Here is a 24,689-nt window from a genome sequence, read left to right as displayed (position 1 = left end):
GTCGGTGCCGGGAGCGCGGCGATGCCGGACTCGACGGGCGCTTGCGGTGCCGGAGTCGAGGCCCAGGGCACGCCGCGACGCCGCAGCCACTCGCGGCATCCTCCGTGCGGGCTTTTGCCACTGCTTTCGCGAGCTGCTGACTGTCTGAAGGCGAAAGCGAGCGGCGCCGGGTCTTCTTGGTCGCCGGCTTAGGCACCGGGGCCGCGGTGCCGGAACGGCTCGGTGCCGCGGGTGCACTCTGCACCGACGAAGCCCTCGGTGCCGGCGCGGGCGGTGCCGGGGGTTGGAGGGACGCCTCCATAAGGAGCTGTTTGAGGCGAATGTCTCGCTCCTTACGGGTCCGCGGCTTGAAAGCCGAGCAGATAGCGCACTTGTCCGTGCGGTGTCCTTCGCCCAGGCAACGGAGGCAAGAGCCGTGGGGATCACCAACCGGCATAGGCCTCTGGCACGCTGCGCAGGGCTTAAAGCCCGGTGCCTTGGGCATGAGCCCGCACCGGGGAAGGAAAGGGAGGAACTACCCCCCTTATCCTTACCTAAATCACTAACTAACTAACTATTGAACTAACTATACTAACACTAAACGAACTATGTACAAGGAAAAGTAGCGAGAGCTAGGGTTGTGGAGGACAGAGAGCACTCCACAGTTCCAACTGGCCGTCACGGGCGGTAAGAAGGAACTGAGGAGCGGACGGGCCGGCTGGGGTATATATTTAGCGCCATGGCGGCGCCACTCCAGGGGGCGCCAGCCGGCCCGCCGGGGTTGCTAGGGAAAAAAGTTCCGAGATGCCGTGCACGCGCGGCGCGCACACCTAACTGGAATGCATTGGAGCAATCACTCGAAGAAGAAGAGAAGAATGAGGGGGGATTTGATTGCTGCTTTCAACTACCTGAAAGGGGGTTCCAAAGAGGATGGATCTAGACTGTTCTCAGTGGCACCCGATGACAGAACAAGGAGTAATGGTCTCAAGTTGCAGTGGGGGAGGTTTAGGTTGGATATTAGGAAAAACTTTTTCACTCAGAGAATGGTGAAACACTGGAATGGGTTACCTTGGAAGGTGGTGGAATCTCCTTCCTTAGAGGTTTTTAAGGTCAGGCTTGACAAAGCCCTGGCTGGGATGATTTAGTTGGGAATTGGTCCTGCTTTGAGCAGGGGGTTCGACTAGATGACCTCCTGAGGTCCCTTCCATCCCTGATATTCTATGATTCTAGTTGAAAGCAGCTATCAAATCCCCCCTCATTCCTCTCTTCTGCAGACTAAACAAACCCAATTCCCTCAGCATCTCTTCATAAGTCATGTATCAGAGGGGTAGCCGTGTTAGTCTGGTCTGTAGAAGCAGCAAAGAATCCTGTGGCACCTTATAGACTAATAGATGTTTTGCAGCATGAGCTTTCGTGGGTGAATACCCACTTCTTCGGATGCAAGTGCAAGTGCACTTCTTCCACCATTTGCATCCAAAGAAGTGGGTATTCACCCACGAAAGCTCATGCTACAAAACATCTATTAGTCTATAAGGTGCCACAGGATTCTCTGCTGCTTCATAAGTCATGTGCTCCAGCCTCTTAATCATTTTTGTTGCCCTCCGCTGGACTTCTTAGCAACAAGGGCACACTGTTGATATTAGAACTAATTATTAAACAATCAATTTTTAAGCACCCAGAGGATATAGCTAACATGAATATGTCAAGTAATTTGTCACGTAACTTCCTTTAACAGCATTAGTGCCCTAGTGCAGTGGTTCTCAAAGTTTTGTACTGGTGATCCCTTTCATATACCAAGCCTCTGAGTGTGATCCCCTTATCAATTAAAAACACTTTTTAATATATTTAACACCATTATAAATGCTGGAGGCAATGCGGGGTTTGAGGTGGAGGCTGACAGCCTGCAACCCCCCATGTAATAACCTTGTGACCCCCTGAGGAATCCTGATCTCCAGTTTGACAACCCCTGCTCTAGTGGATGGGGGGAAACTATAGATGTGATATATCTTGATTTTAGTAAACCTTTTGACACAGTCCCACATGACATTCTCATAAGCTAACTAGGGAAACGTGTTGTAGAAGAAATTACTACAGTAACTCCTTACTTAAATAACGTTGTTTTGTTGTTACATTGCCGATCAATTAGAGAACATGCTCGTTTAAAGTTGCACAATGCTCCTGTATAACATTGTTTGGCAGCCACCTGCTTTGTCCACTTCTTGCAGAAAGAGCAGCCCATTGGAGCTAGCTGGTAGGGGCTTGGAACCAGGGTGGACCGGCAGCTCCCCATCAGCTCCCCTAAGTTCCCTGTGTGGCAGCTGCCCAACAGGCTACCAATTGCCGTCAGTTCAGCTGTCCCCCCCCCCCCCACTGCCCTGTCCTGCTCCTGCCCTGTGCCTTGGAGCTGCTCCCAGTAGCCTCCTGCTTGCTGTGTGGGGAGGAGGGGGGAAGGGGAAGAAGGGGGCTGATGTCAGGGTGTCTCCCTCCCCCCTGCTCCTGCCCCACATTTACCCCATCTCCATAGAGCGGGGTGGGGGGAGGAACACAACAGGGGTCAGGATGAAGGGAGCTTGCTCGCAGCAGCTGCTGTCTCAACTTGCTGATCTACTTAAAAGGCAGTGTACTTAGACTGGGGTCAGTGTACTTAAAGGGGCAATGTGCATCTCCCTCTCTCTCTCTCACACGGTGTGTGTCTCTGTCTACCATGCTGTCTCCCCTCCCTCCATTCATGCTGCCTTGTAGAGTGTGAGGCTACATTAACAACGTGTTAACCCTTGAGGGCTCAGCCGAGTGCTAGTTCATCATTTAGCAGTATGGCATTCCCTGGGAAATATCCTACCCTCTTCCACCTTCTGACTCCACCTCAACCAAGCTTCACAATCATCATTGCTGTGTACAGTATTAAATTGTTTAAAACTTATACTGTGTATAAATATATATAATATAGTCTTTTGTCTTGTGAAAAACATTTCCCTGGTATCTAAATCCCCCCCGCCCCACTCCCCGGCCGCATTTACATTAATTCTTATGGGAAAATTGGATTCGCTTAACATCATTTCGCTTAAAGTTGCATTTTTCAGGAACATAACTACAACGTTAAGCGAGGAGTTTGAAAGACCAAACTCAAAGAATAGTTATCAATGGTTTACTGTCAAACTGGGAGGACATATCTAGTGGGTTCCCACAGGGATCTGGTACTACTGAATATTTTAATCAATTACATCAATAATGGAGTGGAGACTATGCTCATACAATTTGTGGATGACACCAAGCTGGGAGGGGTTGCCAGTGCAAAGTACTACACTTAAGAAGGAAAAATTAAATACACAAATACATATAAATGCACAGCTACAAAACAAGGTAGGCAGTAGTACTGCAGAAAAGGATCTGGGGGTTATAGCGGATCATAAATTGAATCTGAGCCAACAATGTGATGCAGCTGAGAAAAAGACTAATATTCTGGGGTGTACTGACAGGAGTGTCATATGTCAGACACATCCTGCTCTGCTTGGCACTGGTGGGGTCTTGGAGTACTGTGTCACATATGTTAAGGGCTGTTATAAATTGTTCTCCAAATCCATTGAAGGTGGGACAAAAAGTAATCTGCACCAAGGGAGATTTAGGTTTGATTTTGGGAAAAGCTTTCTAACTCTAAGGGAGTTAAGCTCTGGAACAGGCTGCCAAGGGAGGGCTTGGAATCCGCACCACTGGAAGTTTTTAAGAACAAGTTAAATAAACACCTGCCAGGGATGATCTAGGCACAGTTGGTCTGGCCCCTAGTAAGGGGCTGAACTAGATGACTTTGCAAGGTGCCTTCCAGCCCTACATTTTTATGATTCTATGATATTAGAATAACCTCTTGTATTGTGGAGAGATGATGGGCGGGGGGCCCTAGGAAAAAAGGAAACCGATGAAAATTTTTGGATTTTGGTAAAGGGGCGGGGTTGTTTTTATGAAGCCTACAAGGAGAGGAAACCTAACTAAACTAACTCTACCTACTCCAATACTAATTATAGACATTAGTAAGGTAATAGTTAAGTCGCACAAAGCAGGGGAATGGACACTGCAGGGATTCTGTCTCACAGCCATGGGCTTTAAGGAACTGAGCAGTGGCTGATCCCGCTCAACCTTATATGCCTTCATTTACTGGGGGGAAATGCAAGGACATCAGGGTGCAGGCCTGGCCGCAATGGACACTGCTATTGCACACATGGGCCGCGTGTGTGTCAAGACTGGAATCTGTGTGGACAGTCACTCAGAGAGAAACCGAAGTTCCCCAAAACACAGTGTTTCCAGATTAAAAATGATCTGGGCAACACACAAGATGAACAGTCATAACTAGGAGTGAAGAGAATAAAAGAAGTCAATGAACTAAAGGACCAGGATGCTCCCACCTGCTGCTTTAGCACCTGTAAGGAAGTGAGAAGTTGTGAGGATTTTTCCTCCTTATTCTATCCTTGCATGGAGCATTGCATTGCTTGAGACAATATACACTTGGCTCTGCTGGCAGAGATGTCCACAGGGACTCAGACTTGGTGTGCAGAGCACAGCCATATCATGAGACTGAGGATCACTCTCCTTTGCATACCAAGTCCACTTTCCATTCAATGAGCACCTGCCAGAGCCAGGAAAGGCACCCACCTCTGGGCTGAGAAGATACCATAGAACACTGCCGAAGTCCCGTTTACAGAGTGCAAGGTAAATACATCCTTCAGTAGATTGAAGTTGATTCCACTCTCTGGATCCAAGCAAACCAGCTGGGTCTTTAGGAAAGTTGTCCACCGCTTCTGCAGGGTCTTCAGGCCTCCCAAGTCCCCCTAGAGAGAGAGCAAAAAGGAGACATTTACCCGCAGGAAAAAGAGGATTCATCTGTTGCTCACAGCTTCTAGCAAGAGCTTATCTTAACTCATCCAAGCATCTTGGGTATTCTTCTGTTCAAGCATTAGCACTGTGCTTTCACTTGGGGGTTCTATGACCAACAGGTCCATTCCGGTGTCAACACAGAAGAAGGCAGCCCCAAGATTAGGGCAGGATATGTACATAAAGTCAGACTGCAAATAAAGCATAAATTTTTAACCATGAGGGACGTGATGGATTCTCCATCACTGACAAATTTTAAATCAAGATTGATTGTTTTTCTAAAAGATCTGTTCTGGGGATTATTTTGGGAAAGTTCTATGATCTGTGTTATACAGGAGATCAGACTAGATGATCACAATGGTCTCTTCTGGCCTTGGAATCTACAAAATATATTGGAATGGCAGAGTAGGGAAATGGCACTATACGTGAAAGAAAGCAGAGTGAAAGAAGGAGTGAAAATCTTAAATAAACCAAACTGTACCATAGAATGTATGGATATAAATTCTCTGGTTGAATAATAAGAGTTTAGCAGTAGGAATATACCACCAACAACATAACCAGGATGGTGATGGTGATTGTGAAATGTTCTGGGAGAGTAGAGAAGCTCCAAAACCAGAAAACCCAATGGTAATGGAGGATTTCAACTATCCCCATAGTGATTGGGTACATGTCACCTCAGGACAAGATGCAGAGATAAAGTTTCTAGACATCATTAATGACTGCTTCTTGGAGCAGCTAGTCCTGGAACTTATAAGGAGGGAGGCAATTCTTCATTTAGTCCTAAGTGGAGCACAGGATCTGGTTTAAGAGGTAAATATAGCTGAAATGCTGGGTAATAGCAACCATAATGTAATTATATTTAAATCCTTTTGGGGGGAAAATACCGAAGAATGCCACCACAGTAGCATTTAACTTCAAAAAGGGGAACACCACAAAATGAGGTTTGTTAAACAGAAATTAAAAGGAATAGTCGCAAGAATAAAATGCCTCCAAGCTTCATGGAACTTTTTAAACATACCATAATAGAGGCTCAATTAAATGTATAGCCAAAATAGAAAATGCAATAAAAAAACATCATGCAGGTCAAAAAAATGCCACCATGGCTAAACAACAGAGTTGAAGAGGTGGTTAGAGACAAAAAGGAATCCTTGAAAGGAGCATAAATTCTGGCAAGTCAAGTGTCAAAGGAAAATTAGGCATGCCAAGAAAAGAATTTGAAGAGCAACTAGCAAAAAGACACAAAAACTGACGGCTAGGGTGACCATATATCCCAATTTTATAGAGATAGTCCCGATATGGAGCTTTGTCTTATACAGGAGCCTATTACCTCCCACCCCCAACCCAATTTATCTGATCATCCTACTGACAGCAAAAAAATTTAAGTACATCAGAAGCAGGAAGCCTGCCAGACTAATTGGCAGTGGGGCCACTGGCTGATTGAGGTGCTAAAGTAGGCTCAAGGAAGAGAAGGCCATTGCGGAGAAACTAAATGAATTATTTACATCGGTCTTCACTGAAGACGATGTGAAGGAGATTCCCACAGCCAGGCTATTTTTGTTAGGTGACAAATCTGAAAAACTGTCCCAGACTGAGACATTTATGAATGGAACAAACTGATCAGGAATTCATACAAGAAATTGCAGAACTAATAACCTATTGCTTAAATCAGCTTCTGTACCAGATGACTGGAGAATAGCTAATGTAATGCCGATTTTTTAAAAAGGCTTCAGAGGCGATCATGGCAATTACAGGCTGGTAAGCCTAACTTCAGTACTAGGCAGATTGATTAAAACTATAGCAAAGAACAGAATTATCAGGCTCACAGACGAACATGATATGTTGGAGAAAAGTCAACTCAGCCTTTTGTAAAGGGAAATCATTCCTCACCAATCTACTACAATTCTTTGAGTATCAACAAGCACACATACAGGTTGATCCAATTAACACAGTACATTTGGACCTTCAGAAAAACTCTGACAAGTTCCAACACCAAAGGCTCTTATGCAAAGTATGCAGTCATGTGCCGTTCAACACATTCATAAATGACCTGAAAAAGGAGTGAACAGCGAGGTGGCAAAATCTGCAGATGATACAAAATTACTCAAGATAGTTAAGTCCAAAGCAGACTGGAAAGAGTTACAAAGGGATCTCACAAAGCTCGGTGACTAGGCAACACAATGGCAGATGAAATTCCATGTTGATAAATGTGAAGTAATTCACACTGGAAGACATAATCCCTGCTACACATACACAATGAGGGGGTCTAAATTAGCTGTTACCACTCAAGAAAGCTCTTGGAGTCATTGTGGATAGTTCTCTGAAAACATCTGCTCAATGTGCAGTGGCAGTCAAAAAAGCTAACAAGGTTATTACCTTTTCTAATGGTTCCTAAATTAGAACACATAATGCCACTATATAAATCCATAATATGCCCACACCTTGAATGACCATGCAGTTCTGGTCATCCTACCTCAAAAAAGATATGTTTGAACTGGAAAAAGTGCAGAGAAGGGCAGCAAAACTGATTAAGGGTATGGAACAGCTGCTGTATGAGGAGAGATTAAAAAGACTGGAACTGCTGAGTTTAGAAAAGAGATGGCTGGGGAGGGCAGGGGGGGCTATGCTAGAGAATGGTATGGAAAAAGTGAATACAGAAGTGTTATTTACTCCTCCTCATAATACAAGAACCAGGGGTCACCCAATTAAATCAATAGGCAGCAGGTTCAAAACAAAACAAAAGGAAATACTTCTTTACACAATGCACGGTCAACCTGTGGAACACTTTCCCAGGGGATGTTGTGAAGGCCAAAATTATAACAGGGTTGAAAAAAGAATGAGAAGTTCATGAAAAAAGAATAAGAAACAGGTCCAGCAATGGCTATTAGCCCAGATGGTCAGGGATGCAACCTCGTGCTCTGGGTGTCACTAGTCTCTGCCTGCCAGATAGTGGGAGTGGATGACGGGATGGATCACTCAATAGCACTACTCTGCTCATTCGCTCTGAAGCTCCTGGCTCTGGCCACTGTTGGAAGACAAGAAGGCTAGATGGACCATTAGTCTGACCCAGTATGGCTGTTCCTATTGTAAACCACTCTCAACAGGCCAAGATAACAGAAAGAAAGCTTCAATTGGCAGAATACATAACCACCAGAGGTGGTATTAAATTACTGATGAATGATCTTGATTGCAAGCTTGTCAGATTTCACAAGCTACCCAAACTGGGCATGGTCTGTGTTACAGCTAACATAGCATGTTAGACAATAGATGAGCATGTGTAGCTGTAGCTGTGTCGGTCCCAGGATAACACCCTGTCACCGGTGGATGAAAACTTTTCACAAAGTGATCACTCTGTATCTGACCTCTTAGTCCTCATCTTCAAAGCAAACCCGCACAACACTTTCAAAAGACAAGCCTGGCAGCTTAAATTCACTATTTTGCTAGACACTAAAAATCATGTACTGGACAGAGACACTGGATTTATGGGTTATTACAATAATCTGTAACTCACTAATCCCCACTCCCCCCCACCCCACTCCCCCCCATTTTGTGTCAACAGACCACTCTACCTTGAATGGTCCCTTATAATACATGCTAACTTATACTAAACAATCTGTTGCACCTTGCATTTAGCTGTGATGCGGTAAGTACCTTTCCCAGACCTGAAGCTGAGCTCGGTGTGACTAAAAGCTTGTCTCTCTCACCAACAGAAGCTGGTCCAAAAAAACATATTACCTCACTCACCTTGTCCCTCTAACAGATGAGCACTGAGCTTTGCAATACACAGACTGGCAGACTCCCTGATCATGGCATTTACAATGATAATGAAGGTAAAGCCCCACCCAGCACTGCACAGCAAGCTGGACTTCGATTCTGCAGGGGCACACTGGAAGGTTTGCAATAGATGCAGATAACAAATGAAGCATTTTTATTAAACATGGATGTGATCAGTAGTCAGTATGGCAACCTGTGTTCTCTAGTTGTATATTATTGTAGAGCCTATAGAGCCTTTAGTACTGACAGGTTGACTCCGGCCTCCAATCAGCCCATGATGCCATCCTGCACCACTCACTTGTAAATTTTCAAACAAGCACCTTCCGTGCTTTTTCCCATGCTGCCTCTTGAGCGTGGAAGGTGCTCCTCACAAACACAGGGCTGCCTGGGGAGGGGCAGGGGGGAAAGTGGGGCAATTTGCCCCAGACCCTGGGTCCCGCAGGGGCCCCGTGAGCCGTGGCCCAGAGGCAGTCTGGGTCTTCGGTGGCAGGGGCCCTTTCAGTCGCTCCGGGTCTTCAGTCGCATTTCAGCGGTGGGGGGGACCTTCAGTGCTGCCGAAGATGTGGAGCAACCAGGGCCGCCCAGAGGATTCCGGGGGCCCGGGGTCTTCGGCGGCGGGGGTCCCTTCCGTTCCGGGACCCGCCGCCGAAGTGCCCCGAAGACCCGTGGCGGGGGCCCCCCCCCGCCGCCGAATTACCGCCGAAGCGGGACCCGCTGCTGAAGTGCAGCCCGGTCTTCGGCGGTAATTCGGCGGCGGGGGGGGGCCCCGCCGCGGGTCTTTGGGGCACTTCAGCGGTGGGTCCCGGAACGGAAGGGCCCCCCACCGCCGAATTACCGCCGAAGACCGAGCTGAACTTTGGCGGGGGGTCCCGCTCCATCTTCGGCGGTAATTCGCCAGCGGGGGGTCCTTCCGCCCCGGAGCGGAAGGACCCCCCGCCGGCGAAGACCGGGAGCGAAGAAGCTCCTGCGCCGGGCCCCGCAAGAGTTTTCCGGCCCCCCCGGAGCGAGTGAGGGACCCCGCTCCAGGGGCCCCAAAAAACTCTCGTGGGGGCCCCTGTGGGGCTCGGGGCCTGGGGCAAATTGCCCCTCTTGCCCCCCCCTCTGGGTGGCCCTGGGAGCAACTGAAGGGCCCCCCGCTGCCAAAATGCCACCGAAGACCCGGACTGCCGCTAGGTGAGTACAAGCGCTGCAGCTCCCCCGCTTTGCCCCAGCCCCCTGAATCCTCTGGGTGGCCCTGCACAAACATCTGCAAACCTAACTCACTGTTCTCCTTCAAATACCATCTTAAAATTGCTGTGAAGCCTACAAAAATTTGACAAGGTTTAGGCTGCTGGTTCACTGATACCACTGTCTTTTGTGATGACCAATACTGTCTCATTGTTTCCTTGTACTCCATCTGTATCCATCTGTCATCTCGTCTTATACTTACATTGTAAGCTCTTTGAGGCAGTGACAGCCTTTTGGGTCTGTATTTTGCACCTAGCACAATGGGCTCTTGGTCCATGACTGGGGCTCCTAGGCACTATGATAATATAAATAATGATAATAAATAAGAGCTGAATCACACGTCAGAGCCACGTTGTGCTGGGTGCTGCATAGACACAATGAGAGAGGCACTGTCCCAAAGAGTTCACAACCTAAGACAAGCAGGAACAGGTGGACATAATAAGCTAAGGAAGTGGGGGAGGGCATACTGGGGTAACACAGCAGAAAGACACCATTACAGATTAGTTTTTAAAAGGTATTCAACAAGCAATCAACTTTAATGACATTGGAAGACCCTGCCTAGCCCTTCAAGCTGGCTATTTACTATTGATGTCACAGCAGACGTGGGGCTAGGAAAGGGTCATGGAGGAGGACAAGACAGTCTTTATGGACTAGCTCGTGGAGGGAAGAGGAGCCATGGAGGAAAGCACAGAGATGCTTGTGGGAGACACAGACAAGCAGGATATGGATGACGGCCCATATGATGGAGAGGAGAAGACTGCATGGGAGGCAGTGCAGAGGAGGTACAGGCAGGAATGTCCAGGCAAGCAGCATGAGCTGAGGACAGAGATCATGGAGAAGTAAGAGAAGATGAGAAATGAAATGCTAAGGGAAATTAGAGAGGCTATCAAAATTAAGAACTCAATAATAGTGGGGGATTTCAATATTGATTGGGAACATTTCACTTCAGGACGAAATGCAGAGATAAAATTTCTCGATACTTTAAATGACTGCTTCATGGAGCAGCTGGTACGGGAACCCACAACGGGAGAGGCAACTCTAGATTTAATCCTGAGTGGCGCGCAGGAGCTGGTCCAAGAGGTAACTATAGCAGGACCGCTTGGAAATAGTGACCATAATACAATAGCATTCAACATCCCTGTGGTGGGAAGAACACCTCAACAGCCCAACACTGTGGCATTTAATTTCAAAAGGGGGAACTATACAAAAATGAGGGGATTAGTTAGACAAAAGTTAAAAGGTACAGTGACTAAAGTGAAATCCCTGCAAGTTGCATGGGCCCTTTTTAAAGACACCATAATAGAGGCCCAACTTCAATGTATACCCCAAATTAAGAAACACAGTAAAAGAACTAAAAAAGAGCCACCGTGGCTTAACAACCATGTAAAAGAAGCAGTGAGAGATAAAAAGACTTCCTTTAAAAAGTGGAAGTCAAATCCTAGTGAGGCAAATAGAAAGGAGCACAAACACTGCCAACTTAAGTGCAAGAGTGTAATAAGAAAAGCCACAGAGGAGTTTGAAGAACGGCTAGCCAAAAACTCCAAAGGTAATAACAAAATGTTTTTTAAGTACATCAGAAGCAGGAAGCCTGCTAAACAACCAGTGGGGCCCCTTGACGATCGAAATACAAAAGGAGCGCTTAAAGACAATACAGTCATTGCGGAGAAACTAAATGGATTCTTTGCTTCAGTCTTCACGGCTGAGGATGTTAGGGAGATTCCCAAACCTGAGCTGGCTTTTGTAGGTGACAAATCTGAGGAACTGTCACAGACTGAAATGTCACTAAAGGAGGTTTTGGAATTAATTGATAAACTCAACATTAACAAGTCACCGGGACCAGATGGCATTCACCCAAGAGTTCTGAAAGAACTCAAATGTGAAGTTGCGGAACTATTAACTAAGGTTTGTAACCTGTCCTTTAAATCGGCTTCGGTACCCAATGACTGAAAGTTACCGTAGCTAATGTAACGCCACTATTTAAAAAGGGCTCTAGGGGTGATCCCGGCAATTACAGACCAGTAAGTCTAACGTCAGTACCAGGCAAATTAGTTGAAACAATAGTAAAGAATAAAATTGTCAGACACATAGAAAAACAAACTCTTGAGCAATAGTCAACATGGTTTCTGTAAAGGGAAATCGTGTCTTACTAATCTATTAGAGTTCTTTGAAGGGATCAACAAACATGTGGACAAAGGGATCCAGTGGACATAGTGTACTTAGATTTCCAGAAAGCCTTTGACAAGGTCCCTCACCAAAGGCTGTTACGTAAATTAAGCTGTCACGGGATAAAAGGGAAGGTCCTTTCATGGATTGAGAACTGGTTAAAGGACAGGGAACAAAGGGTAGGAATTAATGGTAAATTCTCAGAATGGAGAGGGGTAACTAGTGGTGTTCCCCAAGGGTCAGTCCTCGGACCAATCCTATTCAATTTATTCATAAATGATCTGGAGAAAGGGGTAAACAGTGAGGTGGCTAAGTTTGCAGATGATACTAAACTACTCAAGATAGTTAAGACCAAAGCAGATTGTGAAGAACTTCAAAAAGATCTCACAAAACTAAGTGATTGGGCAACAAAATGGCAAATGAAATTTAATGTGGATAAATGTAAAGTAATGCACGTTGGAAAAAATAACCCCAACTATACATACAACATGATGGGGGCTAATTTAGCTACAACGAGTCAGGAAAAAGATCTTGGAGTCATCGTGGATAGTTCTCTGAAGATGTCCACGCAGTGTGCAGAGGCGGTCAAAAAAGCAAACAGGATGTTAGGAATCATTAAAAAGGGGATAGAAAATAAGACTGAGAATATATTATTGCCCTTATATAAATCCATGGTACGCCCACATCTCGAATACTGTGTACAGATGTGGTCGCCTCACCTCAAAAAAGATATTCTAGCACTAGAAAAGGTTCAGAAAAGGGCAACTAAAATGATTAGGGGTTTGGAGAGGGTCCTATACGAGGAAAGATTAAAGAGGCTAGGACTCTTCAGCTTGGAAAAGAGAAGACTAAGGGGGGATATGATAGAGGTATATAAAATCATGAGTGATGTTGAGAAAGTGGATAAGGAAAAGTTATTTACTTATTCCCATAATACAAGAACTAGGGGTCACCAAATGAAATTAATAGGAAGCAGGTTTAAAACAAATAAAAGGAAGTTCTTCTTCACGCAGCGCATAGTCAACTTGTGGAACTCCTTACCTGAGGAGGTTGTGAAGGCTAGGACTATAACAATGTTTAAAAGGGGACTGGATAAATTCATGGTGGTTAAGTCCATAAATGGCTATTAGCCAGGATGGGTAAGAATGGTGTCCCTAGCCTCTGTTCGTCAGAGGATGGAGATGGATGGCAGGAGAGAGATCACTTGATCATTGCCTGTTAGGTTCACTCCCTCTGGGGCACCTGGCATTGGCCACTGTCGATAGACAGATACTGGGCTAGATGGACCTTTGGTCTGACCCGGTACGGCCTTTCTTATGTTCTTATTATGAGGCTGAGAGGCAGAAGAGAGAACCAGGAGTTCAAAAGGAGCCCACAAGGTTTGCCAGGAGCTGAACACACTCTGTGGGGGCAGTGAGATAGGTTATTTTTGCAGTGGAGGTTTGGACAGAGACTAGAGGTAGGTGTGTGTCAGAGAGGCCAGAGAAGAGGAATTTGCTATGGTGGAGGTGTGGATGGCCAAGGCCAGGGCCAGAGTTTGGCTGCGTGGATGGAGAGAAGTGAACAGAATCTGGAGATATAGTAAAGCTCAGTTTAGTGACAGAATCTGATCAGGGATGGAAGATGTTCTTTGGCAAAGAGAGCAGAGGGGATCCAAGTCCACATTGACATCCCTGCCCCCAAGTGGTGGCAGGACATATTGTGCTCCTGACAGTGAGCACAAGTGAGGGCCTGGCCATGTACCATCACTGCATATCCCATAGATTCTTCTGGCAAAACCAGGTTTCCAGTTCTGGTTGTGACGGTGCACCTCATAATGCTTTATGGGAATATGCTTATGCTTATGAATGTATATATGACATAACTGGAATACGTTTTATGCTACATATGCCATGTAACATATCTCTGTAAAGGTTATAATCTACTAAATATATTCATCCTATTTGCATGCATGTATCATTTTGTATTAAAAGTTATTAATATTGGCTATGTACTTGTTTAATTTTAAGTAGCCTCAGTGAAGCAGTTGATCGGGTTCCTGAGAAAAGACTATTCTCAGTAAGTGCCCAATCAAGAAACACTTAATCCAACAATGAACTTGGAGACGACAATCCACATCTGAGCTTTCCCAGGAATGTGGCTTGGCTGGTAAGGAACTCAGTCATGCATGGACATGGGACTTGCTCATGTGACTCCAAAACTCCATCTTGGAGCTGAATTCTGGAGGAGGGGGACCACCCACAAGAGAAAGTCTTTTAAGCCCCTGAAAACCCCTCCATTTTGTCTTCATCTGGCTCAAGAGATAGCCTCTCCACACCCAAAGGTTACCTAAAAGAGACTGGAACAAAGGACAGTAACCACAGGGGTGGGAGTGATTGCTGGACCCAGACTAGAAGGAGGCTAGTCTGTAAAGGAAGCTTACTGGAACATCTCTGAGGGTGAGATTTCATCTTTAATCACTTTCTTAGTGTATTAGGCATAGACTTGCATGTTTTATTTTATCTTGTCTGGTAATTTACTTTGTTCTCTCTGTCATTACTTGGAACCACTTGAATCCTACTTTTTGTATTTAATAAAATCACTTTTTGCTTATTAATTAACCCAGAGTATTCATTAATGCCCGGGGGCGGGGGGGAGGAGGGGTAAACAGCTGTGCATATCTCTCTGTCAGTGCTATAGAGGGAGAACAATTTATGAGTTTACCCTGCATAAGCTTTATACAGGGTAAAATGGATTTATTTGGAGTTTGGACCCCATTGGGAGCGGGCATCTGAGTGTTGGAGACAGGAACATTTCTTAAGCTGTTTTTAGTTAAGCTTACAGCTGTTAGGGGATGAGGTTCAGACCTGGGTCTGGGTTTGCAGCAGGCTAGCATGTCTGGCTCAAACCAGGCAGGGCAATGAAGTCCTAAGCTGCCAGGGGAAACAGGCTCAGGGGTAGTCTCAGCACATCAGTTGGCAGCTCCTAAGGGGTTTCTGTGATCCAGTCCGTCACACTGGTGTCCTGGCCAGATAAGGGCAATTACTTTTTACCACCTCCTGAGAGTGTACCTATCTCCTAGAACTGGAAGGGACCTTGAAAGGTCATTGAGTCCAGCCCCCTGCCTTCACTAGCAGGACCAATTTTTGTCCCAGATCCCTAAGTGGCCTCTTCAAGGATTGAACTCACAACCCTGGGTTTAGCAGACCAATGCTCAAACCACTGAGCTATCCCAGACGCCCTTGGACTGGCAGGCAGCTTTCACCTTGCACAGGAGCTGCCAGGTGCCTGTGAGGTCATCCCCTCCCTTCTGGATTGTGGAGCCCTGGGGATTGTACCTTGCAGACTCTGGCCACGCGTGGGACCTTCACTTGTTCATAGAAGTCATACTCTCTAGCTGTCTCCGTGAAGAAGAAATAGATTTTGTCGTCCTCTCCACTCTCGCCCCCTCTCAGGAAAGTGGAGCCCACAAAGACTGGGTCTATGGATACAGGTGAGAGACAATCACAACAGGAAATGAACTATTGGAGGTTCAAATGCTGAATAAGGCAGATCCTCCCTCCATCCCTCCCCCCTCTCTCCCCCACAGGTGACTACCACTGTTCCTGGGCAAAGGGCCAGTATATTGATATCATCCCTATCTGTCCTGGACACTCTCAGGGGCCAAGAGGAGGCAGGATTCACTTGGCATCTTCTCTGTATATCATCAGCCATTGATGGTCTCTAAGACTCCCACCCTGGTCGTCCTCAAAAACATCCATCTCCCCCCTTCTCTTTCTCTGTCCCCAGATCCCTTAGACACTTAGCAAGTGCACCATCTTAGACCCTGGACTTCAGAAAAGCAGACTGACTCCCTCAGGGAACTGATAGGCAGGATCCCCTGGGAGAATAATGCAAGGTGGAAAGGAATCCAGGAGAGCTGGCTGCATTCTAAAGAAGCCTTATTGAGGTTCCAGAAACAAACCATTCTGATGTGTAGAAAGAATTGTAAATATGGCAGGCGACCAGCTTGGCTTAACAGTGAAATCCTTGCTGATCTTAAACACAAAAAAGAAGCTTACAAGAAGTGGAAGCTTGGACAAATGACCAGGGAGGAGTATTAAAATATTGCTCAGGCATGCAGGAGTGAAATCAGGAAGGCCAAATCACACTTGGAGTTGCAGCTAGCGAGCGATGTTAAAAGTAACAAGAAGAGTTTATTCAGGTATGTTAGCAACAAGAAGAAAGTCAAGGAAAGTGTGGGCCCCTTACTGAATGAGGGAGGCAACCTAGTGACAGAGGATGTGGAAAAAGCTGATGTACTTGTTGAGATGAGTTCCTGTCTGCATCCTGTAGAACTTGCCATACCAGTATTGCCCTGGCCTCTTCGTTTGTCATTCAGTGTTAAACACATTCTAAGACAATATGCATTTCCTCACCTTTTGGGGGCGAAGCCAGACTTTAAGGCACCTGCTCCCCTACATGGTGTTAACTTCGCTTGTGCCAATCAGAAACAAACACAAACAGGTTTTGGGCCCCGTCCCCTATGACACTTCTATGATGTTATTGTGGGTACTTTATGGCCTGCCTGCCATGTGCAGGCAGGCAGGGAGAGGAGAAAGAAAAACGAATCCTGTGTATACCCGTGTATCCTGTGTATACCTGTGTATCCTGTGTATGCCTGTAATTGAGCCTGATCACCTCGAAGCCTCTCTCTCAGCTCACGTGTTTCAAACAGAGCTTCTACGTTTGCCGGTCGTTATGCGTTGGTTTGTATTTGTAAGTATCAGTTATTACTAAATGCTGCATCTTTGTTTATAAATATTGTTAGTAGATATTTTAGTCATTGTGTGTTTTAAGTTTCATTAACTCTATTAGCTAATCATACACTGCTCCCTTACCCCTTGTAATTATCCCCAATAAAACTTTTAAATTGATTAAGTTTAGTGTGTGTGTGTGTGTGTCTGCAGTTTGCATCGTGACCCACACTCTCCTTGCATCCCTTACCAATATAGTCTGTTGCCACGTGCAGCCTGGTAAATAACAGGCCTGCATTTTCTTTCGCCCCTGCGAGTCCGTGGCAATCCACATGGCGTCACGAACAGGATGTAAGGGAGTTGGGCCATGCCTGTGGCACGCTGCAGACCACGCAGATGATGAAACTGAACAGTTCCAACATTTGCAGTTTCACCTTTTTACTAGCCAAAATTCGACCAATCCAAAAATAGAATGGATCTGTTCCCTTGGCTCGGGCAAAACTCTAAAAGGCTATACTGTGCCATTAACCCTGGCAGATACTCTGAGGATGTTTCCACCGTCCTGTTTAGCATGATATGCAAGGCCCTTGATCTGTGCTCTGTCCTCCATGGGGGCACAATGTTTGCAGCTAAACAGGCAGCCCCAGGCTCTCCTAAAGATGATAATGAGGAGAAGACAGAAAAGGTAGAGCCCATCACTATCCCCCCGCTCAAGTCCCTCTCAGAAAATTTTGCCACCCCCATATGAAGCTCCTAAAACTCCTCTGTATCCAGCTCTGCCAACAGCCCCAGAATTTACTGAATCTAAAACTGTAGCAGAAGCTTTGCCTATTGCGATAACTACCCTTGATGGAGTTAATCTTTCTTGGCTCAGGTCTCGCTACCTTCCTAGGTTGCTCTTCACCTCCCCCTTCCCCTCCTCCGCCTCTCCTCACTTCGGCTCTCCCTTTTTGTTTTAAAAATTAAAAGCTATAGTTTTTACAGAAACCTCCAAAAAATAAAGCAATTGAAAACAGAACAAAACAAGAAACAAAAAGAAAACAAGGTAAAAACTTTAAATACGGTAAATTAATTATTTTAACCCTTCAGGAATGCAACAGCTGGAATTATTCCTAACTTTCTTGAAGATATGGTTGCCAAGCAACAGAAGTGCACTCTTTGCTTCTTATTCTAACCACTAACTAATATTTGTAACATGGGCTTTTCTTATTTCCATATAGCAAAGTTTTAAAATAATGTTAAATATAAAGTAATGCAAAATTCCTTGTTACCGAATTAATACAATACATTTGGCAAATACTAATATATTTTTATCAAATTTATGCTACAAGTTTTAAATAAGGTAATAATTCATTTATTCAAATGTTTAACCCTTTTACTTTTTATTTTTGGTTGAGTTATTTTGTATAAATATGAATAGAATTTTGGGCCATTTGTTTTTAATTGTAAGTTTGTCCTGTATGTTGTGTGTGTCACGTGACTATTTTTTTTTTTCAAAAAAAAATTATTTTTATTTTGTCACACTTGGAGTTGCAGCTAGCAAGAGATGTTAAGAGTAACAAGAAGGGTTTCTTCAGGTATGTTAGCAACAAGAAGAAAGTCAAGGAAAGTGTGGGCCCCTTACTGAATGAGGGAGGCAACCTAGTGACAGAGGATGTGGAAAAAGCTGATGTACTCTCTGCTTTTTTTGCCTCTGTCTTCACAAACGAGGTCAGCTCCCAGACTACTGCACTGGGCAGCACAGCATGGGGAGGAGGTTACCAGCCCTCTGTGGAGAAAGAAGTGGTTCGGGACTACTTAGAAAAGCTGCACAAGCACAAATCCATGGGGCCGGATGCCTTGCATCTGAAGGTGCTAAATGAGTTGGCGGATGTGATTGCAGAGCCATTGACCATTATCTTTGAAAACTCATGGTGATCGGGGAGGTCCCAGATGACTGGAAAAAGGCTACTGTAGTGCCCATCTTTAAAAAAGGGAAGGAGGAGGATCCAGAGAACTACAGGCCAGTCAGCCTCACCTCAGTCCCTGGAAAACTCATGCAGCAGGTCCTCCAGGAATCAATTCTGAAGCACTTAAAGGAGAGGAAAGTGATCAGGAACAGTCAGCATGGATTCACCAAAGACAAGTCATGCATGGCTAACCTAATTGCCTTCTATGACCAGATAACTGGCTCTGTGGATGAGGGGAAAGCAGTGGATGTGTTATTCCTTGACTTTAGCAAAGCTTTTGATATGGTCTCCCACAGTATTCTTGCCAGCAAGTTAAAGAAGTATGGGCAGGATGAATGGACTATAAGGTAGATAGAAAGCTGGCTAGATGGTCAGGCTCAATGGGTAGTGATCAATGGCTCCATGTCTAGTTGGCAGCCGGTATCAAGCGGAGTGCCCCAAGGGTCGGTCCTGGGACCGGTTTTGTTCAATATCTTCGTTAATGATCTGGAGGATGGCGTGGACTGCACTCTCAGCAAGTTTGCAGATGACACTAAACTGGGAGGAGTGGTAGATACGCTGGAGGGTAGGGATAGGACACAGAGGGACCTAGACAAATTAGGGGATTGGGCCAAAAGAAACCTGATGAGGTTCAACAAGGACAAGTGCAGAGTCCTGCACTTAGGACGGAAGAATCCCATGCACTGCTACAGATTAGGGACCAAATGGCTAGGCAGCAGTTCTGCAGAAAAAGACCTAGGGGTTACAGTGGATGAGAAGCTGGATATGAGTCAACAGTGTGCCCTTGTTGCCAAGAAGGCTAACAGCATTTGGGGCTGTATAACTAGGGGCATTACCAGCAGATCAAGGGACGTGATCATTCCTCTCTATTCGACATTGGTGAGGTCTCATCTGGAGTACTGTGTCCAGTTTTGGGCCCCCCACTGCAGAAAGGATGTGGACAAATTGAAGAGAGTCCAGTGGAGGGCAACAAAAATTGTCAGATGGCTGGGGCACATGACTTACAAGGAGATGCTGAGGAAACTGGGGTTATTTAGTCTGCAGAAGAGAAGAATGAGGGGGGATTTGATAGCTGCTTTCAACTACCTGAAAGGGGGTTCCAAAGAGGATAGAACTAGACTGTTCTCAGTGGTACCAGATGACAGAACAAGGAGTAATGATCTCAAGTTGCAGAGGGGGAGATTTAGGTTGGAAATTAGGAAAAACTTTTTCACTAGGAGAGTGGTGAAACACTGGAATGGGTTCCGTAGGGAGGTGGTGGAATCTCCTTCCTTAGAGGTTTTTAAGGTCAGGCTTGACAAAGCCCTGGCTGGGATGATTTAGTTGGGAATTGGTCCTGCTTTGAGCAGGGGGTTCATAGAATCATAGAATATCAGGGTTGGACTACATGACCTCCTGAGGTCCCTTCCAACTCTGATATTCTATGATTCTGATTTCCGTTGGTCACTCACCGTTCAGCCAGGTCACTGAGATCTCTGTCCGGATGCGCTCCTCAAGGTTTCCTGTTGCTCTGGATATGATGGGCTGTGTCCCCAGGAAGTTGCTGACAGTGGCAGCATACAGGACACCATCTAGAGGAAGGTCCAAGATGTGACAGGTGTGAAAGACACAAGGGACCAATGTGCAATGCAAGGAAAGAGATGGGGGAGGGGAAGGGAGTACACCGTGGCCAGGCTGTAACGCAGAGCTGTGCCTGAACCTAGTAGGAAAATGTGGCAAATCAGGCTTTGGTATAGCATCTGGATGGCAAGGAGATGCTGGATTTTCCCCCATTTTCCCCTCAGGTTCAGCAGCTGGTTTAGAATGCTAGTGGCAACCACCTGTGGCCTCAGTGCTAACCCAGTCACGTGGCACCCTTCTCCAGTTGGAGATGGAAGGGAATCTTCCTAACCAAGTCAGTCACTGCACTCTGCCTGGGTACCCATGGGTCAAGCACAGGCAAGACACCGAGGACCAGGTTTGGGAGATTCTAGGTCATGGGGGCACCCTGGGCCTTGGTAGCCTCAGCCCTGGATGCTCAGGTCAGCGTATTTAAAAAGCGTTCACTTTCAAACACTAAATGGTTCAAGGTGGTGCAGACCTCATGCAGCCCACACCAGCTCCCGGAGTGGGCACCAGCAGATGCCGCTCTGTGATGTGCACAGTGTAATTTGTATCCCTCTCCAGCTCCGGGTCAGGACATGGATTATGGGGTTTTACACCACGAGTTCCGTTGAGAGATAGATAGTAATCCCAGGAAGTCATTGCCCCCATGTAGTGACCTGGGGAACGAAGGGCTGGTGCTTCTGTCCAGTTCCTAATAGACAGGTGTCCACATTGCAACTGTAACTAACTGGCCCTGCAAGCAGTGTCTGCACAGGAAGCCAAGGACTGAACTCCCTTTACACCTGGATGGTGAGGGAAACTTGTTCGCTTGCTGCTGCTGCCCCCAACATGCTTCTTCCTTCCAGAGCCACAGTCTTGCTCCCTGCACCGAGTTCCAGACCAAACCAAAATGCCACTGACACTACAACAAACATACCGACCATTACGGCTGCTGACTGTTGCGTAGGCTCAAAGGGGCATTTTCCCCGGCCACTTTCCTGCCGCTCCACGCTGCTGAAATTGGCCACTTTCTGCAATAAAAACAGAGAAAGTTCAGCCACCCCATTTGGATTTGGGGAGGGGCTTACAGACACCATCCCCCTGGGGGCTGTCTGGGGTGGGACAGGCTGATGTTAAGCTAGATTGTGTGAACTCTCAATGGTGGAAGCCCCAGGACTTGTCCCCTCCCTTGTTTAACTTGTTATTACAGCCAAGAGAACATTTATTTTTTGCTGTGGTGCTTCGTTACAAAAGGCTGTTAACCACTCACTGGAGGCCCCAGTCCTTCCCTGGGTTCCTGCCTCACTACCACCCCACTCAGGACTGGAAATTAATATATGGAGGGAATGTTCTGTGGTTAAAACACTGCCTGGGGCCTCAGGAGGGTTCAACCCCTGGTTCTGACAGACTTCTGGCATGACCTTGGGCAACTCACTTCCCCTTCTGCACAATGGGGATACTACTTCCATAGTTCACCACGAGGCTGAGGGTGAATTCCTTACGGTCTCTGAGGGCTCAAACTAGGGTGATGAAGCCACAAAAAAGCCTCTCATTAGCTTTAGGTTCATCTTTCTTGACCTCTGCCCATTCCCCAAGCAGGCAGCACTGGACTCTTCTCCTCGCCCATTCACACACCCCCTTTTATTTCCTCCCCCAACAGGCACTGGGCCCTTACAATGAAGCCGCACTGTGGATCAAAAGCAAAGGTCCCGCAGGTGAAGAGGTGGCTCTCATCAGCAAACTCCAGAATGCGGATGTAATTGTGACACTCTGCCTGCAGGGACAGAGAAAACAGTCATGACACAGGCACCGTGAAAAGCACAACCAGCACTGATGTCAAGGATTGAGTGCTAGAGGAGAGGAGAGGAGCGCATAGGTGCTGACTCCGTGGGTGCTCCGGGGCTGGAGCACCCACGGGGGAAAATTAGTGGGTGCTCTGCACCCACCGGCAGCTCCCCACCCCACCGCCCTCACCTCCCAGCACATCGCATCTCCGCTCCTCCCTCCCTTCCAGCACTTGCCACCGTCAAACAACTGTAGTAAGCGCTGTGAGGGAGGCGGGAGGAGCAGGAACGTGACCCGCTTAGGGGAGGAGGCGGGGCTGGGGCAGGGATTTGGGGAAGGAGTCGAATGGGGCAGGGAGAGGGAGGAGACAGGGTTGGAATGGAGGCGGGAGGGGGAGAAGTTGGGGTGGGGACTTTGGGGAAGGGGGTGGAATAGGGGCAGGAGGGGGTTGAGAAGGGGTGGAGTTGGGGCAGGGCTGGGGATGTCGAGCACCCACTGGCGCCAGAAGAAGACGGCACCTGGAGGAGTGGACCCCTCTTGCTCACGTAAGTAGTAATTGCAAGGAAGGCACTCACAGCCATGTCAGTAGGTGACATAAATATTCAATTCCCCACAGTAACTGACAACATGCTGGGAACACTGTGTAAATGTGTCATACCCACGAGTATGCCTGACTTTTCAGCCAGCAGAGCCAGAAGAAGCACCTAAGAGAATCTTCACCATGAAGGACAGACCACGAAATCATAGAAATGCAGGGCTGGAAGGGACCTTGAGAAGTCATGAAGTTCTATCCCCTGCACTAAGGCAGAACCAAATAAGCCTAGAACATCCCTGACAGGTGTTTGGCCAACCTATTCTTAGAAACCTCCAGTGATGGAGATTCCACAACTCAGACTCAAAGATCAGAAGGAACCATCATGATCATGTAGTCTGACCTCCTGCACATCACAAGCCACAGAATGCCACCCTCCCACTCCTGTAATAGATCCTTCACCTCTGAGTTACTGAAGTCCTCAAATCATGGTTTAAAGACATCAAATTACAGAGAATCCATCTCCTTTGGAAGCCTGTTCCAGAGCTTAACTACCTTTATAGTTAGAAAGTTTTTCCTAATACAGTAGAACCCCATTTAACCATCTTTCTGTATTAACTGAACCAAGCCCCTCCACGTGGGCTTGACAGCACAAACCCCGCACATTCGCCTGATTATCCAAATTTTTTATTATCTGATCTGGCCCTGGTCCCAAGTAGATTGGAAAATGGGGTTCCCCTGTACCAAACTGAAATCTCCCTTGTTACAGATTAAACCGTTTACTTCTTGTCCTACCTTCAGTGGACATGGAGAACAATTGATCACTGTCCTCTTTACAACAGCCTTTAACATAAGAACAGCCATACTGGGTCAGATCAATGGTCCTTCTAGTCCAGTATCCTGTCTTCCAACAGTGGCCAATGCCAGGTGCTTCAAAGGGAATGAACAGAACAGGGAATCATCAAGTGATCCATCCCTTGTCGCCCATTCCTAGCTTCTGGCAAACAGAGGCTAGGGACACTTCAGAGCATGGTTTTGCATCCTTGCCACATTGGCTAATAGCCATTGATGGGCCTATCCTCCATGACCTTATCTGGTTCTTTTTTGAACCCTGTTATAGTCTTGACCATCACAACATCCTCTGGCAAAGAGTTCCACAGTTGACTGTACATTGTGTGAAGAAACACTTCCTTTTGTTTGTTTTAAACCTGCTGCCTATTAATTTCATTTGGTGACCCCTAGTTCTTGTGTTGTGAGAAGAAGTAAATAACATTTATTTTTGCCACACCAGTCATAGACCTCTATCATATCCCCCCCCTTAGTCATCTCTTTTCCAAACTGAAAAGTCCCAGTCTTATTAATCTCTCCTCATTCAGAAGACTCCCTAATAATTTTTGTTGCCCTTTTCTGAACCTTTTCCAATTTCAAGATGGGGGTGACCAGATATACACACAGTATTCAATATGTGGGTGTACTGTGGATTTATATAGAGGCAATATGATATTTTCTGTCTTATATCTATCCCTTTCCTAATGATTCCCAACATTCTGTTCGCTTTTTTGACTGCCGTTGCACATTGAGTGGATGTTTTCAGAGAACTATCCACAATGATTCCAAGATCTTTCTTGAGTGGTAACAGCTAATTTAGACCCCATCATTTTATATGTATAGTTGGGATTATGTTTTCCAGTGTGCATTACTTTGCATTTATCAACAATGAATTTCATCTGCCATTTTTGTTGCCCAGTCACCCAGTTTTGTGAGATTCCCTTTTAACTCTTCGCAGTCTGCTTTAGATTTAACTATCTTGAGTAGTTTTGTGTCATCTGCAAATTTTGTCACCTCACTGTTCACCCTTTTCCCCCGATCATTTATGAATATGTTGAATAGCACTCGTCCCAGTACAGATCCCTGGGGGACACCCTATTTACCTCTCTCCGTTCTGAAAACTGACCATTTATTCCTACCCTTTGTTTCCTGTCTTTTAATCAGTTACTGCTCCATGAGAGGACCTTCCCTCTTATCCCATGACAGCTTACTTTGCTTAAGAGCCTTTGGTGAGGTCAAAGGCTTTCTGAAAAATCTAAGTACACTATATCCACTGGATCCCCCTTGTCCACATGC

At 46.3% G+C, this 24,689-nt stretch overlaps 1 protein-coding gene across 5 annotated transcripts in view; it reads right to left on the bottom strand.

The window, feature by feature from the left end:
* Positions 1 to 24,689, bottom strand: part of SEMA4F (ssemaphorin 4F) — a 292,420-nt gene that overhangs the window by 56,438 nt on the left and 211,293 nt on the right. For all 5 annotated transcript variants that reach the window (XM_039539850.1, XM_039539849.1, XM_039539848.1 and 2 more), the window contains 5 exons: positions 21,924 to 22,018; positions 21,186 to 21,279; positions 20,116 to 20,235; positions 15,318 to 15,460; positions 4,621 to 4,796 (listed from right to left, as the gene is read on the bottom strand). In XM_039539850.1, the coding sequence (XP_039395784.1) occupies positions 4,621 to 4,796; positions 15,318 to 15,460; positions 20,116 to 20,235; positions 21,186 to 21,279; positions 21,924 to 22,018 (628 nt within the window). The remainder of the gene's footprint in view (positions 1 to 4,620; positions 4,797 to 15,317; positions 15,461 to 20,115; positions 20,236 to 21,185; positions 21,280 to 21,923; positions 22,019 to 24,689) is intronic.

This window comes from Mauremys reevesii, linkage group 5 (genome assembly GCF_016161935.1).
Source record: "Mauremys reevesii isolate NIE-2019 linkage group 5, ASM1616193v1, whole genome shotgun sequence".
In the NCBI taxonomy this organism is placed as follows: Eukaryota; Metazoa; Chordata; order Testudines; family Geoemydidae; genus Mauremys; species Mauremys reevesii.
Note: the sequence above shows the minus strand (reverse complement) of the source record. Positions and strands in the feature narration are given on the sequence as shown.